The 17,251-nt window shown below is 30.5% G+C and overlaps 2 protein-coding genes and 1 pseudogene across 2 annotated transcripts; 1 reads left to right on the top strand and 2 right to left on the bottom strand.

Moving 5' to 3' along the window:
* The first annotated feature begins 1,335 nt into the window (after positions 1-1,335).
* NIP7;1 (NOD26-like intrinsic protein 7;1) lies at positions 1,336-4,470 on the top strand. The gene is made up of 5 exons (XM_039050501.2): positions 1,336-1,418; positions 1,506-1,730; positions 2,625-2,831; positions 2,952-3,010; positions 4,176-4,470. Exons 1-5 carry the CDS (start codon positions 1,395-1,397, stop codon positions 4,399-4,401), a joined length of 741 nt encoding a protein of 246 aa, XP_038906429.1. The 5' UTR covers positions 1,336-1,394; the 3' UTR covers positions 4,402-4,470.
* A 5,579-nt stretch (positions 4,471-10,049) lies between these two features.
* On the bottom strand, positions 10,050-11,273 carry LOC150038308 (uncharacterized; annotated as a pseudogene).
* A 267-nt stretch (positions 11,274-11,540) lies between these two features.
* Positions 11,541-14,055, bottom strand: LOC150038307 (uncharacterized). The gene is made up of 2 exons (XM_090312628.1): positions 13,754-14,055; positions 11,541-12,216 (listed from the first exon to the last, which is right to left on the bottom strand). The coding sequence occupies exons 1-2, from the start codon at positions 14,053-14,055 to the stop codon at positions 11,541-11,543; spliced, it is 978 nt and encodes a 325-aa protein (XP_090168754.1).
* Positions 14,056-17,251: the final 3,196 nt, after the last annotated feature.

Below are 17,251 nucleotides of genomic sequence, written 5' to 3'. Positions count from 1 at the left end.
ATTTGTTTTATAGATTTTTCAATGTATTTATTGAAGTATTGTAGTTTAATACCGTGAATAAATAAGAAGGCCTGAAAGAAAAGGCTTGAAGTGGAAACAGACTTGGAAACAAACGAACCCAAAGCCGACCAGCACTTGGGCCCAATTAAGTCCAAACCCAAATGGGCTTTGGGGAAACCACATGACAGCCCAACGGCCCATATAGCGTAGTCAGCCTGTAGCAACTAGGCCATGGCAGTCTCTCCAAGCCAAGAACGTTCCTAGTTCCTACGAATCAAAGTTCAATTTTTATTTTGAAATTTTTAGACTAATTCACAAATTAATATTTCATAAATGTCTTAAAGTTTAAAAAATTTCAGACCACTAAACAAAAAACGATTCAACAAAAGAGATCCCAAGGAAAAGATCAGACCACTTGAGACCCCCGAAGAGAAGCCCCAGGTCACTTGAAACATCAAGCTAAACATCCAGACTAATAATTTGGGAAGGACAAAAAGTAGCACCATAGACACATTTGTTATGCTCACGCCAAAAATGTGTGTTCACTAGTAAATTGAGAAATTGAATTCCAATACAAGAATTGTTCAAATGTGTATTATTTTATACTAAATCGAATATTTATAAACTATATAACTAATCAAGGTTACCCACTAAATATTAAATTGAATACAAAACATAATTAACTAACTTATGAACATGTGTTTCCGTGTAAGTATTATTTTGTTTCATAGAACTTATAATATATATGCAACACATAAATTAATTTAAAACAAAAATAAATTGAGTTACATCATGAAATACTATATTTATTGACATTTTTATTTATTTTAATATAATCCTTCATTTTAAAATTTCAACTCCAAAATCAACACTCTTAAAAATATAAAAATGTTTTTTTTTTTTTCGAATTCACACGGTTTGGATCAAAGAATTTAAGTGAAATTAATCTAAAACATAAAAGTGATCAAATTCATATTGCCTACCAAATAGATATTAAATTATCTCCGGCTCGTCATAAAGATAAGTCGAATGTGGGTCTTCATTCTCTAAACCCTAGCTAGGTTTTCTGTATTTTGGAGATCATATTTTTGTTACTACTTTGGCAACAAAATAATAATGCATATGACGAAAGACAAAACAGTGTGAACAAAACACATTAGTCATTACGTAAGTAGATTGTGGGTTAGGCTACACACCAAAAACAACTTTCAAATCATGAGAAATTTAACTTAGAAAAACACACCAATTTTAAACTCTCATCATCAAACTCATGCTTTAATACTTTTAAACTACCCTTCAACAACCAGTCCCAACCCCAACAAATTAAGGCTTGAAATAATAACAATAATAATACAATCCCCATCGTTGTCTCTGCCTTCCCACAACCACCAACGATGGACCAGAATCTAGCTCGCCCGGTAATAATGCTTCGAGAGTTCCGATTACAACAATGAGATGGCTGCGACCTCGGTGGTTTTAATATGTTTTTGTGTGTTTTGGTGTAGGTTTTGGGAGAGATGGTAGGGACTTTTTTGTTGATGATCTGTGTGAGTGGGGTGACGGCGACCGGCCAGCTGATGGGCGGTCAGATGGGTCTATTGGACTATGCCGTCGCCGCCGGTTTGACGGTTGGGGTTTTGACTTTCTGCTTTGCTCCCATTTCCGGTGCTCATTTTAATCCAGCCATCACTCTTGCCTCCGCCATTTTTGGTCACTTCCCTTGGTCTAGGGTACTACTACTCCCTTATTCCACATTTTATTTTGGAAAAATTAACGGAAAAAAAAAACCCCTTAGTTTTATAGTTTTATGTTTAATTTTTATTTGGTTGATAGGTCTTAAAATGTTAAAATGTTAAAATTTTATGTATATTTCTTAATTATTTGGTCTAAGGTTTTCCTATCTACATTTTTACTCTTAAATTTTAACTAAACACTCACTCTTGCTATTTTTTTTTATTATTATAACTAAATTAAGTATAATTAAATTAATTTTCACTCCTTTTTTAATCACCATTAAAATAAAATAAAAAATTTCACATATTTTATGTTAATAAAATACCAAAATCATGAGTATATATTATTGTCTAGTGAAAAGTTTGGGGGTAAAAGCGTAAAATATTGAAACTTAATGATCAAATGGAAGCTAATCTTAAAATTCAAGAAGAATGATATTTTGAAATCTATTAACCAAATGAAAAACAAACTAACTTATTATGTCATGGACCAATAAGTTTACTTTTTTTTCTTCAAAATAAGAAAAAAAATTAAAAATTAAAACAAAAAAATAAATATAAATATAAATATTCTACCATATTAGACTTTAGACCCCAACACATGTTTAATTTTAATTTTAGTTCAAATTATAAGTATAGTTAAGGAATGTTCAAGTTTGTGTCTATTCAAGTCCTTAACTTTGAGAGTATCTAATAGGTTTTCAAATTTTTGATATTTAAATATCATATCTAATAAGTTAAATTAAAAAGTAAATTCCAGTTTTAAACTTTCCATAGATCGTTGATAAGAAATGTAGAATAGATGAAGAATTGATTTAAGAGAAGGATGATAGTAGAGTTGAATTAAGGGTTGTGTTATACTAATTGTCGTGGTAATTTATTGGAAAATAGGTAATGGCATATGGAGTGGCTCAAACGACGGGTTGTGTAATTGGAACATATGCAGCAATGTTTGTTTACGACATAAAACCACAACAATTGATGACTACTCCAACTCCACCATTTCATTCTCACGTTATTTCCGCTTTCTTCCTCGAATTTCTTGCAACTTTCATTCTCAGCTTCCTCCTTTCTTCTTTACCCTATCAACCACAATCAGTATGTCCTAAAAGTTACTCAACTTTATTTTATGTTTGTGTCAACTGTCAACTGTCAACTTAATTATTCTTAAACTTTCATTTCCTTTTATAACTTGAGCCGGATTTTATACAAATGTAGGTTGGTCTATCGGGCTTTGTCATTGGAATGGCCATTGGGCTTGCTGTGTTTATCGCCGGGTAGGTGCTCCCACATTTTCTTCTTCTTATTGTTATTAATATGGGACTCTTTGCAAATATAACACTAAATCTATAAAGTATTAGTAGATAGAATATAATATAATTGCAGGTATAGCGAAATCAGGATTCAGTTTTATATTGTTAGTAGAAGTCTATCAACTATAGAGAGTCTATCACATATAGATTTTGCTATATTTGAAATTTTTTAAAATTTTTGTTATATATTTAATTATTAACCTTAAAAGTGTTATACAGTACAATTACTCTTATGAATAAATATTTGGATGTATCTTGGATTGTATCTATCTTTATGCAACTCATCCAAGTGTCAAATTACAAGTTGCTATATGACAATTTTTTTTTAAAAAAAATAAAAATTATATATAATCTTCTTTTGTGATTGAAGGATATGCATAAAAATAAATGTCTTTGAACTACATTCAAGTATTACTTTTATTAAGGGAAAATGCCTTTTTGGTTTCTATGTTTTGAGTTTGAGTTTATATTTTGTATCTAGGACTCAAAATGTTGTACTTTTACTCTGAATTTGAGTTTACTTTTCATTTGATCCTTAAAATTCAATGTTGTACACTTTTACCTCGAGTCTTTCCTTATACTCACTTTATTAGTTGATGTTAACTTTTAATTAATATATTAAAAAGAAGAATAGTTTTTTGAATTTTAGTGAAAACTAATTTAATTCTTTTAAATTAATTAATTGACATCAACATAAAAGACTGAAAGTCAAATTTTGATTTTTTTTTTTTTTAAAAAAAATCAAAGTTAAAATTGTAAATCTTGAAACCATATTGACCAAATTGAAACAAAATTCAAATATAAAATTGTAAAATTTCAATATTTGACTAAATCAACTTTGAACCCAAAACATCACACTTAGGAATTTAAAGATGAAATAAAAATTATATCAAAAGCTCGGGGACAAAAAAAAATGTATTTTGTTAGCGCAACAAAATGGGTTATGGGAACCTCTTCTAGCAAGGCACTTTGTTAGCGAATTTTTATACCGTTAACTTAAGGCTTGATGGGAAAAATTTCACATAAAAAAAATGATATTTAAGATTTTTAAAATATTAGTGACAATTATAAAATTATATACTTTTTATTTTATAATTAAAAGTGCATGATGGGTTTTGGGCCAGTGCAGGCCCATTTCAGGTGCATCAATGAACCCGGCAAGATCTCTGGGGCCGGCAATTGTTTCATGGGCTTTCGATGACATATGGATCTATATTACAGCTCCGGTCATTGGAGCCATTACCGGTGCCTTCTTGAGCGGCGTCCTCCGCCTTCGTCCTCCGCCGCTCCATTCTTCCGCCTCCCCTTCTGACGGCGGACTTTTTCGCTCGGCCAACGCTTATTTAATTTCTTAGCAAATCATCTCCCTTCATCATCTATAGTTGTGTTATATATTTAAATTATTTACTTAATTTAGGATAAAATCGTACAAATTTATTGACAATTAAATTTGAATTAATTGGTTGTTTTGTAATATTAGTTGAAATACATGTAAGTTAGTTGTTATCAACATATAAAATTAGTTTGTGTTTTTAATTTCAAGACATGTATACCGATTGATCACATGTCATTAATCTTACTAAAAAGTAAAAGAAAAATATAATTAATTGAAGTTAAAATACATGTAGTTAAAAATCTTGGAAGTTTCTTTTTTTAAAAAAAAAAAAAAAAAAAATTCTTTGAAGTCAATGTTTCACATAGATAATATGTTAAAATCTTATAGACATTCTATTCCCTTTTTCATTTTTTCATTTTTTTTTAAAAAAAAATCTATTCCCTTTTCTTAAAGTCATGAAGTTCAAATGTACTTATGTTTATGTTGTATAATCTCAAAATTATTCATAAATTAAACACATCATTGAAAATTTAATACTGATTATTAGGTCTCGTTTGATAACCAGTTTATTTTGTGTTTTCATTTTTGAAAATTAAGCATATGACCATTACTTTCACCTTCAAATTTCTTATTTTGTTATCTACTTTTCACCAAGGTTTAAAAAACCAAGCCAAAATTTGAGAACCAAAAAAAGTAACTTTCAAAATGTTAGTTTTGTTTTTGGAATTTGGCTAAGAATTCAACCACTGTCGTAAATTATTTTAAGAGATGTAAATGAAATAGGCTTAATTTTCAAAAACAAAAACAAAAAACCAAATAGTTACCAAACGGGACCTTAGATATCACTCTTGTTAAAAACAATCAATTCGAGTATAATCTATTATACACAAGATGCCAATGTTCATTCTAAAGGTCAAATATCTAGTTCTCGACCACTGTAGGTTAAATGTTCAATTCCCTACCACTATCACTATCATTAAATTTAGTCTCCATCGCTAATTTAGAGTCAATTTGTTTTTTTAAAAATACTTTTTTTCATCTATTAGCATTTTTACTACAAATTTTGAAAACTTTATTCATATGTTATATTCCTTTGCATGAAAATTATTGTTGTAGTTTAACCAATTTTGGTAAAAAAAAATCTTCGAATGGCTAAACTTAAGATTTATTGAAAGTATATGGATAAAAATTAATCAAACTCAAAAGTATATAGATTAAAATGATATTTTAACCCAAAAAGAATAGGACAAATATCAATTTATACCTCAAACTTTAAGTGTTGTATCAATTTAAACCCTAAACTAATACTTGATCACTTTAAACCTTGTATTTTGGTGATTGTATCAATTTAAACCTTAAACTAATAAATGTATCAATTTAAACCATGAACTTTTGTAAGTGTATTAAACCTTAAACTTTCATAATTGTATTAACTTAAATCTTCCATTGTGTTTTATTTAGAAACACTTATGAAAGTTCAGGGTTTAAACTAATATAATTATTAGTTCGTGAAGTAAATTGATACCAATCCCAAAGTTCAGAGTTTAAATTGATACAATCCTTAAAATTTTTAAATTTTAAATTGATACAAATCTTAGTTTAGGATTTAACTTGATATAACCTCAAAGTTTAGAGATATAAATTCATATTTGTCTAAATATAATCCTAACATGAAAAAAAAAAAAAAAAATTAATTCATCCATAAAGGATGATTTTGATTCAACTTTCATTTGGACAGGGAAAAAGTATAAGAGCAACTTGTAGAAGTAATTAAAAGCTCCATGAAACCCAAACCAATAGAAGAAACAAAAAAAAGAAAAAAAAAAAATTGATGTGTTGATGGAGACTCCTCAGTGCTTTCTACTTTTTTCCAACCAAACAATCTTATCTTCTTGAATGTAAGCCAACCACTCACAATAATTGATTCTTTACATTTGTCTCTCTAAAAGTAGTTCAAATGAGTCTCACTATATATTCAACCAAGCCAATCAATTAATTAATTCACTTATTAATATGTGAAGTGTTGAAAAAAGTAACCAATTATGATCAATTTTATGAGTTCTGATGTTTGTTGAATTATTATTATTTTTCTTAATGTAATTGAGATCTAAATCATAAATATCTTGAGAGAAAAATGGTTGCATCATTTTTTTCAAAAATACCAAAACCCTATAAAAGAAACATGCATACTTTAATTTCAATAATCTCTTCTCTCTCTTGAAATCATTTGAGGTCCTTTTCCGGTCAAGAAATGGCCCACTGTTGGGAGAGATCATACTAAATTTTTATGGTCGGATGAAATGCATGGAAGTTATTAATTCTATTAATGGAGTGAATTCTACCTTCTCCGATATTAGGTCTTTTATTGAAGACATTTCTATCCTGGGCAAAGTTGTCAATTACCAGTCTTTTTTATCCGGTATAGAACAAACCGACTCATGATTTTGCAGCTTTGATATCCTCTTCGATTGTTTTTTGATTTGAAAATATGTTTTTTAGATTCTATTCTTCTCATCGTTATTGATGAGGAAGTTAGGCTGTAATTTTTATTCTTGCTTGTGGTTTAATAATTTGTCTTAAAAAATATAATAATAATAGATTCTTCACTCAAACACATATGAGCTTTGGCTATATATGATTAATTAAACGCAATGATTGGTCTCTAAAATCCTAAAACAAAGTTGACTATTTCTTCAACTTGGGGTGAAAGTGAAAGACTAATTGGGGGAAAAAAAAAACCAAATTGGTTTCTTATTCAAACAAATAAAAAAAAAAAAGAAGAAAATTATTTTACATTAGTAGCTAAACTATCTTTCTCATTGAAAGTTGAGCTCAAGCCTTCTGTGTTACCTAAAATACAATATCGAACCTGCCATTTTCCATAAAACCTTCCCCAAATGAAAAATCTCAGAAAATATAATATATATGATAATGGGAATAATATAGGAAAATTATCCCAATATGGAATTTTATGCCTCCTTTTACTTTGACTTTTATTCTTTTTGTTTACACCTTTATATAATTCTACTAAAAAACATGAAGAATGCTAAAATTGCATTCAGAGTGTGGATTTAAAATATATAAATAAATAAGAAGAAAAATTATATTTTTTTAGGTTTTGGTATGCGAATCAAATGAAAATCAAATTTAAAATTTTTGAGAAAAAAATATAGTATTTTCAAATGTAAAGACCCAATAAAAACCAAGCTCAAAAGGAATGAGTAAAAGTCTAATAATTTAAAATTTAAGTATAAAATGGACTCTATTTTTTTTTTTTTTTTATTATTATTGCCTTAAAAAAACCTTATAAAAAAAACCTTATCTTTTAATGGACTCTATTTTAATATGGATTTAGGAAATTGAACAACTACTTTGAAGTTAATAGTATATATTTTATGTTAGTTGAGATATCCTCATGCAAATTGTATATGTTTTATATCATTTCTAAACTATTTTGTATTTTAAATAGTTATTTTAGTTTGATGACAATTTAAATAGATATCCTCGTTAAACGTATTTTTAAAAAAAATTTCTAAGATTCTTTTTCTTTTGTTTAAAAATCTATTTAAGTCATCGTCAAACTAAAAGTAGCTATTTGAAAGCATTATTTTATATAATTTCTTTTTTTTTTTCTCTCTTTAATGGGTTAAAGTTTTGGAGAAAATATCTTATTTGTTAAAATGAGCATAGTTCAATTTACATAGTATTTATTCTATCAACCTCAAGATTAGAGGTTCGATTTTCTCACTCTATGTTGATACCTTCCAAAAAAAAAAAAATAATAAAATAAAATTTCATTCACAAAGGAAAGCCTCCGAGTAACTTATCTTTATTATGTAATTAATAATAACTTGACCATCTCCGCTATTTTTTCCATATTAAATTAGATATTTTTTTCTTAGTACTATTAAATTTGATTACTTGATCCATAAACAAACATGTTAACCAAGTCTTGGGTACAAATGTGATTAATATACCACATTCCATTTGGTAATTATTTTAGGCTCATTTGGTAATCGTTAAAAAGCTATTAAAAATCACTTATAATTACTCTGACAATACAAGAAATATCACTCACTTACAATAGCATTTAAAGACCCTATCGTAGACTTTCCATAGCGTTTTTTAAATGTTGTTGTAGCTCATGTTATTGAAAGTCCATGACTTTCCATCGCGTTTTTTTCAACGCTATAAAATGTTCGTTCTGATAGCGCATATACGATGCTATAAAAACTTTTCATAGCATAAAAAAAAACACTATAAACATTTTGATAGTGTTTTTTATAGCGTTACAAAAGCGCTATCAAAACATTTCAATAGTGTTTGTCCATAAAAAAATGTTATTGAAACGTTTTGATAGCGCTTTTCCAATGCTATAAAAAACACTAGCAAAATGTTTCAATAGCATTTTTAATAACATTGTAAAAATGCTATAAAAAGTTTTCATAACGTTTTATAAATGTTTTGATAACCGATGTTATTAAAAGTCCTCAATTTTCCATATTGTTTTTGTACAGCTATTAATATTGCTATAGAAAGTTGACATATAATAGCTTTAATTCAATGTTATGGAAACATTTCATTGTATTAGAAAAAGTACCATTAAATTTTTTCATAACACTAAAAAAAATGTTATAAAAGACGTTCTACAGCGATTTTAGACATGCTATTGAAATTCCCTTATTTTTATTAGCATTTTTTCATCATAATGGAAAAAAGCTATAAATACCCCATTTTCAAACATAAATTTTAATGTAATGAACTTTCTATAGTATTTTTTGTAATAGTAAAAACAATGCTATAATTGATCTTTAATGGCACTGGTTAATAACATTTTTTTTAGATTTTACAATTTTTTTTCGCAAATATTATTGTAGAATTAATTATAAACATATATTTATAGAAGTCGCTTGCCCATATTGTTGTCTAGACGAAGAAAGATGTAATTCACATTTCATCCAAATCTACAATCATAATTATAACCAAAATCTTCAAATTTATAGCATATAAAAGAAATAAAGCACTATATTCATCCAAAAGGCTTGATATAGTCATCAAAAGTATGTTTCAACAAAGTTCTTACCTAATAGAACATGTTGTAAATTCTTAATCTAAATAAAATGATTACATATATAATCCCAAAAAGTTGATATAAACAAAAGAGATGTTTTGATTATAGCGATACCAAAATTCTCCCACAAAAAATATGTTGCTCTGATGTTTGTCATCATATCAATCACTTAATAAAAAATAAAACAAAACAGCTTTCATAAATCATCATGATCTAACTCTAACAATAGATTAGGTAATGAACTAAATAAATACTTAATTCACAAAGTAGTAAATAAATTTCCTTACATAGTTTGGATCTATCTATTGGCCATGCAACAGTAGTACCCACAACATCGTCAATAACAATAATGTCATATGTAGGCCTCCATAAGAAGGAATTTGATATTTTTACCGTATTAACCCACACATGAATTGCATTCAGGCCAAGAGGTATGTGATGGACAAGAATTGATGGATCATTGGAAGACCATCTATTTTCATCAACGACTTCTCCTGAACTGACCCAATATAGCAACGAACACTTATGGGGAGTGGTAGTAATACTCATATTCACTAATATGGTTAAAAAAATTTCAAACAGTAATAATTTTGAATCTAAATGAATAGAAAATTTATAGAAGAATTTTTCAGTGGGGAATTTAGTATTGGAGCTGGAATATCTGCCGATGTTGATACTTTAACAGGATTATTAGAATTTTGTTCGCTCATTTTTTCCTATAGAAACAACATATTCAAAATGTTATATAAAACACAATTTAAATAGATAAAGAGAGTTAGGACAAATTTATCTTGTCCTTTATTAAGGAAGCTACCACACTTTTTAGTTCATCTATATCTGACGTTAGGTTGTTGCATTTTCTTTCAAGAGATGCAATAGTCTTATCTTTTTGAGTTGATGTAGACACCTTCGATCTACTCACACCAAATCCTAATCCTCATACATGGCCATGATCGAGACTGAAAACTTTACTAATTTCATTGTAATTATACTGCTCGAAGGAGACATTTCCATAGGATTTTGTTCAATACGCTCATGACAAAAAATCATAGTAAAACTATTCAAATGCCAAGAAGTCGATAAGCCATTTAGGGAGGGGGAGGGGGAAGGGGATACCTTATAACCAACACAAATTCACAACATTTCGAAACTCCTACTTCAACTAAATCACTGCTCAAATGCTAACAAACCCACAAGAGAGATTTATACAACTCAAGAAATATAAAAATTAAGAAAAATATAAAAAATTAAGAAAAATATAAAAAATTAAGAAAAATACAAAAAATAATCTAACCAGATTTTTTGCCACTTGCGAGTTAATAGGTTTTCTATCTTTCTTCACATGTGCCTTTGTCCAAACATCTATTCGGGTACTTGGAGTTGAAGAAGAAGAATTTTTCTACATAGAAAAAAAAATATTTAGTTTTATATTATCTCTAGTGCTAATTATAATAATGTTATTAGTATTACATAAATTTATACCAAATCTTCAGCTAGTTGAGCATAGCCTCTAGGACTACACGTATGGAAATGACTCTTAAATTTCTTGCTTTTTGCTTGAAATCATACTCAAACAAAGTATTCAACAAAGATATAAAGACTAAACATGTTTTCATACCTTGAATCAAATAAATAAATTTACTCAATAATTATATCGTATACCTTAGATTTTGCACTTGTTTTATATCTTTGATAAAGTCATTCCAATCATGTATTGAAGAAATGTTATCTGGCTTTAGTTTATTCAACTCATCGTCATTTGAAGTTTGTCAAATTTTATTCACTAGGCGATATTTGCTTGCTCTCCACAATTCACCCATATTTTGAAACAAATATTTCTTCTATCATTCTTCAACAATATTGTATCATGCCTAAAGAATAAAAACATTCATGTAATTACCATATAAGAAAGTTTAAATTATATTCATCATATAATTATGTAACTATTTATTACATACTTGGATAGAATGCCACAATATTTCTTTTTGTCTCGTTGAAAGTTTCTTCCAAGTTTTGACAGTCACCGGCACCACTTCTCTGACAAGTGAACCCAAAAATTAGGACAACCTAACTGATATTTGGTACGCTTATCTCAACACTGTTGTTAGAACACCCCATTTCATCTGTTTGGTACGCTTATCCACCTTCCATCGAGAATGCCCACAAACTGGACAACTCTCTAAATCTTTATTCTCTTTCGTAAAGAAGCAACAATAATTTGCACAAGCATGGATCTTTTCATATCCTAAATCAAATACTTTTAAGAACTTCTTAACTTCATAGGTGGATTTTAGGATAACGTTGTCAGGGGGTAGCATATCGTACAATAGCTCTAAAAGGCTTGTGAAACTTTTGTCGGTCCAATCATTGGTGGCCTTTATCTTATATAAGGATACCATAGCTAACATTTTTGTATATTTTGTACAATGAGGATACAAAGAAATTTTTGTGTCTACAACCTTTTGATTGACATCACTATTTATGAATGGTTCATCAACTTTTACATTACTCATGAAAGAAGTACTACAAAAGGGTTGACCATCAAACATACACTCTATAGGTACTTCTTCATCATGATGGTACCAAATCTTATAAGTTGGATCCATACCTTTGATAACCAAATGTTCATCGACAACATCAAAGGTTTGATGACTCATGTTCCTACATGTCTTACATGGATACAAAATTTTGTCTACCCGACTCAACATGTTCTCTACTTGTTTGACGAAGTTCCATACTCCCCTCACATATTCATTGCTCGCTCTATTAAAAAAGTCCAAATTCTCAATTAATATAACTAAATATATAATCTATGATTAATTCCATATTAATTTGACAATCTCTTACCTGTTCATATGAACCCAATCTTTTTCAAACATTCTTCTTCAAATTATTGTTACAAGAATGTCAAATGTGATTGGTGGATGAGGATACACAATAGTAGATGAAAAGGCCAAATAAAGGTATGTGTTATTAAACTAAAAGTTAGACATTTTTGTAGCTTACCAACTCAACCCAAAGTGAAATCGAGAATACTAGCATAAGATGGTACACATCGACAAAGAATAATCACCAAACATATATTAAGAGTTAGGACAACGAGATATTAGCTAATTTTCTCATATTAATTGAGTAATGCTGAAAAAAATTTAAGTTTAATTAATTAATGCTTACAGTTAAACAAATCCTCAAGTTTGCTCCTTAGTTTATGTAATTCACATCACACATTTCTTGCAAACCGTTCCAAAAATAATGGAATTTGCAATCTCAACAAAACATAAACTTCATACTAACAAAAATTAACCAAACATAAAAAGAAAACCGAAAAGGACAAGCCATTAGCCATACTAAAACAAAAAGTATTTCCTAAATCTTGAAGTACTCTCAATAAAAATTCTTTTGGGCTTCTAAAAAAGGGAGGGGAATGAATGGAACAGTGATAGAAAAGAATGGAGAGAACTAATAAAAGAAAGGAAGTAATATAAAACTCCAGTACTTGAATTTGATTCCAATTAGACCTTATATAAGCTCAAAGTACACCATAAATAACAAACTAACCACCCAAAACAAATAGCACAAGACTAGCACAAAGAATAGCAACCCTAAAGACTAGCAACAAGAAACTAAATATAATCAATTCTATTTTTAACGCCCTCCCTTAAACTAAAACTATACAATTTAGTATTTAGTTTAAAGTAATAGAGGAAACCACCCCAAATAAGCTTCAAAGCTTCACAAATGTTGCTAATTTGAGAGGCTTGGTTAAAATATATGCCACTTGATATTCACTTTTACAGTAACTTAGATTGATAATTCCATCATTTGTAAGATCCCTCAAGTAATGGTATCTTACATCAATGTGTTTGCTTCGTCCATGCAAGACAGGATTCCTTGAGAGATTGATTGTTGATGTGTTATCACAATGAATGATAGATGTTTCTTCTTGCTTATAATGCGAATTCTAAAAAATGTTCCTCAACCAAATGGCTTGACATGCACATGATGTTGCTGCTACAAGTTCAGCTTCAATGGTAGATAATGTGACAATTGGCTATTTCTTGGAAGACCATGAGATAGCTTTTGAACCAAGCATGAAAACATACCCTGAAGTACTCTTTCCATCATTTAAATTTCCTACATAATCATTATCGCTAAACCAACAAAGTTTAGTTTTTCTCCTTTTTGATAAAGTATGCCAAGACTAGGAGTCCCTTTTAAGTAATGTAAGATTCTTTTGGCAGCAAGGAGATGAAGCTCAGTTGGAGATTTCATAAACCTGCTAATTAAACTTACAACATACATAATATTAGGCCTTATAGCTGTTAAGTACATCAAGCTTCCAACCATTTGCTTATAGAGAGTACTGTTGACCTTCTTTCCTTCATGATCCTTTGTGAGCTTCAAATTAGGTTCAACTGGAGTTGTGGCTGAGTTGCTATTCTCCATTTGAAACCTGTCCAAGATCTTCAATGCATATTTCTTCTGATTGATGAAAATTTCCGCTATCGATTGCATTACCTCAATGCCGAGAAAATAATGCATCATCTCTAGATCTGTCATTTCAAACTCTGTCATCATGGACTGCTTGAATTCTTCAAACATAATCGAGTCATTTCTTGTGTAAATCAAATCATCTACATACAAACATACTATCAAAATCTTGTTTGGATGTTGGAATTTAATAAAGAGAGTATGTTCATATGGACATTTTTCAAATCCAACTTTAATAAAGTAGGCCTCAATTCGACTGTACCAAGCCCTAGGAGCTTACTTCAATCCATACAAAGCCTTTTTCAAGCGATATACCTTTCTTACATTACTCTGTTGAACATATCCAGGGGCTTGATCTATGTAAACTTCTTCATTCAAGTTGCCATGCGGAAAGGTTGATTTCACGTCCATTTGAAGAATTTTCCAATTGCTTTGTTCTGCCAATGCTAACACCATTCAAATCGTATCATGTCTTGTAACCGGAGCGAAAAATTCATTGTAGTCAATGCTAATTTGTTGTTGTACCCCTTTGCAACAAGACGAGCCTTGTATTTGTCTACTTGACCATCTTTATTCAACTTCGTCTTGTAAACCCATTTAACACCAATGGATTTTGCCCTCTAGGAAGTTCTGATAGCTCCCAAATGTTGTTTTTCTCAATCGACTTAATCTCTTCATCCATGGCCTGCTTCCATTTTATATCTTTGATTACTTCTTAAAAAATTAATGGATCACATTCTAATAATAAAGCATAATCGACAAATGCCTCATCAGAAAGATCACCACTAATCTCATAATCTTCCATCCATGTTGGTCTCCTTTTAACTTGTTGTGATCTTGAAGAACTTGCACATCCTGTTTAAGACTCAGTAGCCTCAAGCTCAATTGATTGTTGTACTGGATTTTCAAGTTGAGGTGTCAAAGATTCATCACTGTCTTCAAAATTCACAGGTACTGTTTGTTGCTCTGGAGTATCTTTTGTCCAATTCCAAGTGTTTAGTTCATCAAATATAACATCTCGACTAATTACAATTTTACCTGTGATTGGATTGAACAGTTTGTAAGCCTTTGATTACTCACTAATACCAAGAAAGACACATTTTTTTACCTTTGTCATCTAGCTTCCTTCTCTTCTTATCAGGAATGTGTGCATATGCAATGCATCCGAACACTTTAAAGTGATCAACTAATGGTTTACGCCCATCCTAAGCTTCTTGAGGAGTCATGTTTTTCACCGAAAATGTCGGACTTCGATTCAAAACATGAACACCCCAATTTACTGCTTTTGGCCAAAATTTCTTTGGAACTCTCCCATTTACAATCATACTTCGAACCATGTTGAGGATAGTATGGTTTTTTCTTTCGGCAACACCATTTTGTTGAGGTGTGTAGGCTGCTATCAACTGGTGTCGAATTCCATGATGAGCACAAAAATTTACAAATTCTTGTGACATGTATTCTTCTCCATGATCCGTTCGAAGGGTTTTGATTTTTCTCCCAATTTCATTTTCAACAACCGTTTTAAAGCTCTTGAAAATTGAGAATGCTTCAGACTTTTCCTGCACGAAATAAACCCCCGTTTTTCTGGAAAAATCGTCAATGAAAGAAATAAAATATTTTTTCTTCCCATTTGATACTAGGTTTAATGGGCCAGAATGAATCAACTCTAGGGATTTACATGCTTTCTATGATTTGTCTTTTGGAAAGCTCTCATGATGTTATTTGCCAACAACACAATCTTCACATACTTTTGTGGGAGGAAAAATTTGGGGAAAACCAACCACCATTTGCTTTTGAGAAAGGACTTGCAAACCTTTAAAATTCAAGTGGGCATGTCGCAAATGCCAAAGCCATGTGGGATCTTGATCTACATTAGTCTTGAAACATAACTTCAAACCTTCTAGTTTGAGTGGGAACAACCTGTTTGAGGCTGTTTCAACAAGAGCTATCAATCCTCTTCTTGGATCATATATCTCACATGCGTCTTCTTTGATAGTTATGACATAACCCTTCTCTTGTAGCTGTCCAACACTCAATAAATTTCTTCTCAAATCAGAAATATAAAACACATTTGATATGGTTTCAACATTGCCTTTTTTGGTCTTAATTTGAATATTTCCTTTACCCACGACATTTACTTTAGAATTATCACCAAATGTCATAGTAGAATGATAACTTTCATCCAAATGAGAAAAGAGAGACTTGTTACTACACATATGATTGCTGCAATCAGTGTCTATATACCATATATTACCAAGCTCCTCGTTGTGGTGGCACGTCATTAATAGAGTTGCTTGCTCTTTTTCCTTTATAAAATTGGATTGCTCTCCTTTTTCATGGTTGAAGTTGGTTGTGCATTCAGACTTGTAATGACCAAACTTATGACAACGATAACATTGAATGATGGACTTATCAAGTCTCGAGTTGTTGTTGGATGTTTGCTTGTGTGGATCATGTCCACTACCTCGTCCTCTTCCTTGCCACCTTCCATGATCTTGACCTGTCCTCTATTTGATCCTCTCCCTGCAGAGTTTTCACCATGAGTTGAAGTTTTCAGAGCTTGTTCTCCGGTTGGATCTGTATTTGACGTCATTCTCTACTCATGCACAAGTAAAGAACTTTGTAATTCATCAATTGATAATGTATCAATATCTTTTGATTCCTAAATTGAACAAACCACATAACAAATTTAGAATCCATCGACCGAAGAATCTTTTCAACCACAGCTACATCTTCAATCTTCTCTCCATGGATATGTATCTTGTTTGCTATAGCCAAGGTCCGTGAGAAATACCCATCCATGGACTCACCTTGTTTCATTTTAAGAATCTCGAACTCTTTGCGAAGAGCTTGGAGCTACTGTCTTTTCACCCTCGTTGTGCCTTGATACTTTTTCTTCATGGAGTCCCAAATTTGCTTGCATGTATCATTTTGCAAAATGGTCTCCAAGATGACACGATCAATAGCTTGGAATAAATAATTCTTTGCCTTGAGATCCTTCAATTTTCGTTCCTCTAGCTTCTTTTGGTTAGCTTCTGACAAGACAACTCCAACAGCAGGTTCATTCACTTCTGCTTCAACAATGGTCCAGTACTCTTTGGACCGTAAGAAATTATCCATCAACATGCTCCAATGATCATAATGACCATCAAAGCGGGGAATTGTTGGTTGCACATAGTTGTCTGAGGCCATTGTCTATGCTTGCTAGCTATTGTAGAAGATAAAGGAATGAGAGTTGGTTTAATGGCTAAGAAAAAAGATGTCACAACTGGGCTTTGATACCACTGATAGAAAAGAATGGAGAGAA

This window comes from Benincasa hispida, chromosome 1, assembly GCF_027475165.1.
Source record: "Benincasa hispida cultivar pf3 chromosome 1, pf3_genome.v1.1, whole genome shotgun sequence".
In the NCBI taxonomy this organism is placed as follows: domain Eukaryota; kingdom Viridiplantae; phylum Streptophyta; class Magnoliopsida; order Cucurbitales; family Cucurbitaceae; genus Benincasa; species Benincasa hispida.
The sequence above is the reverse complement of the archived record's forward strand: the minus strand, read 5'-3'. Positions and strand labels throughout refer to the sequence as shown.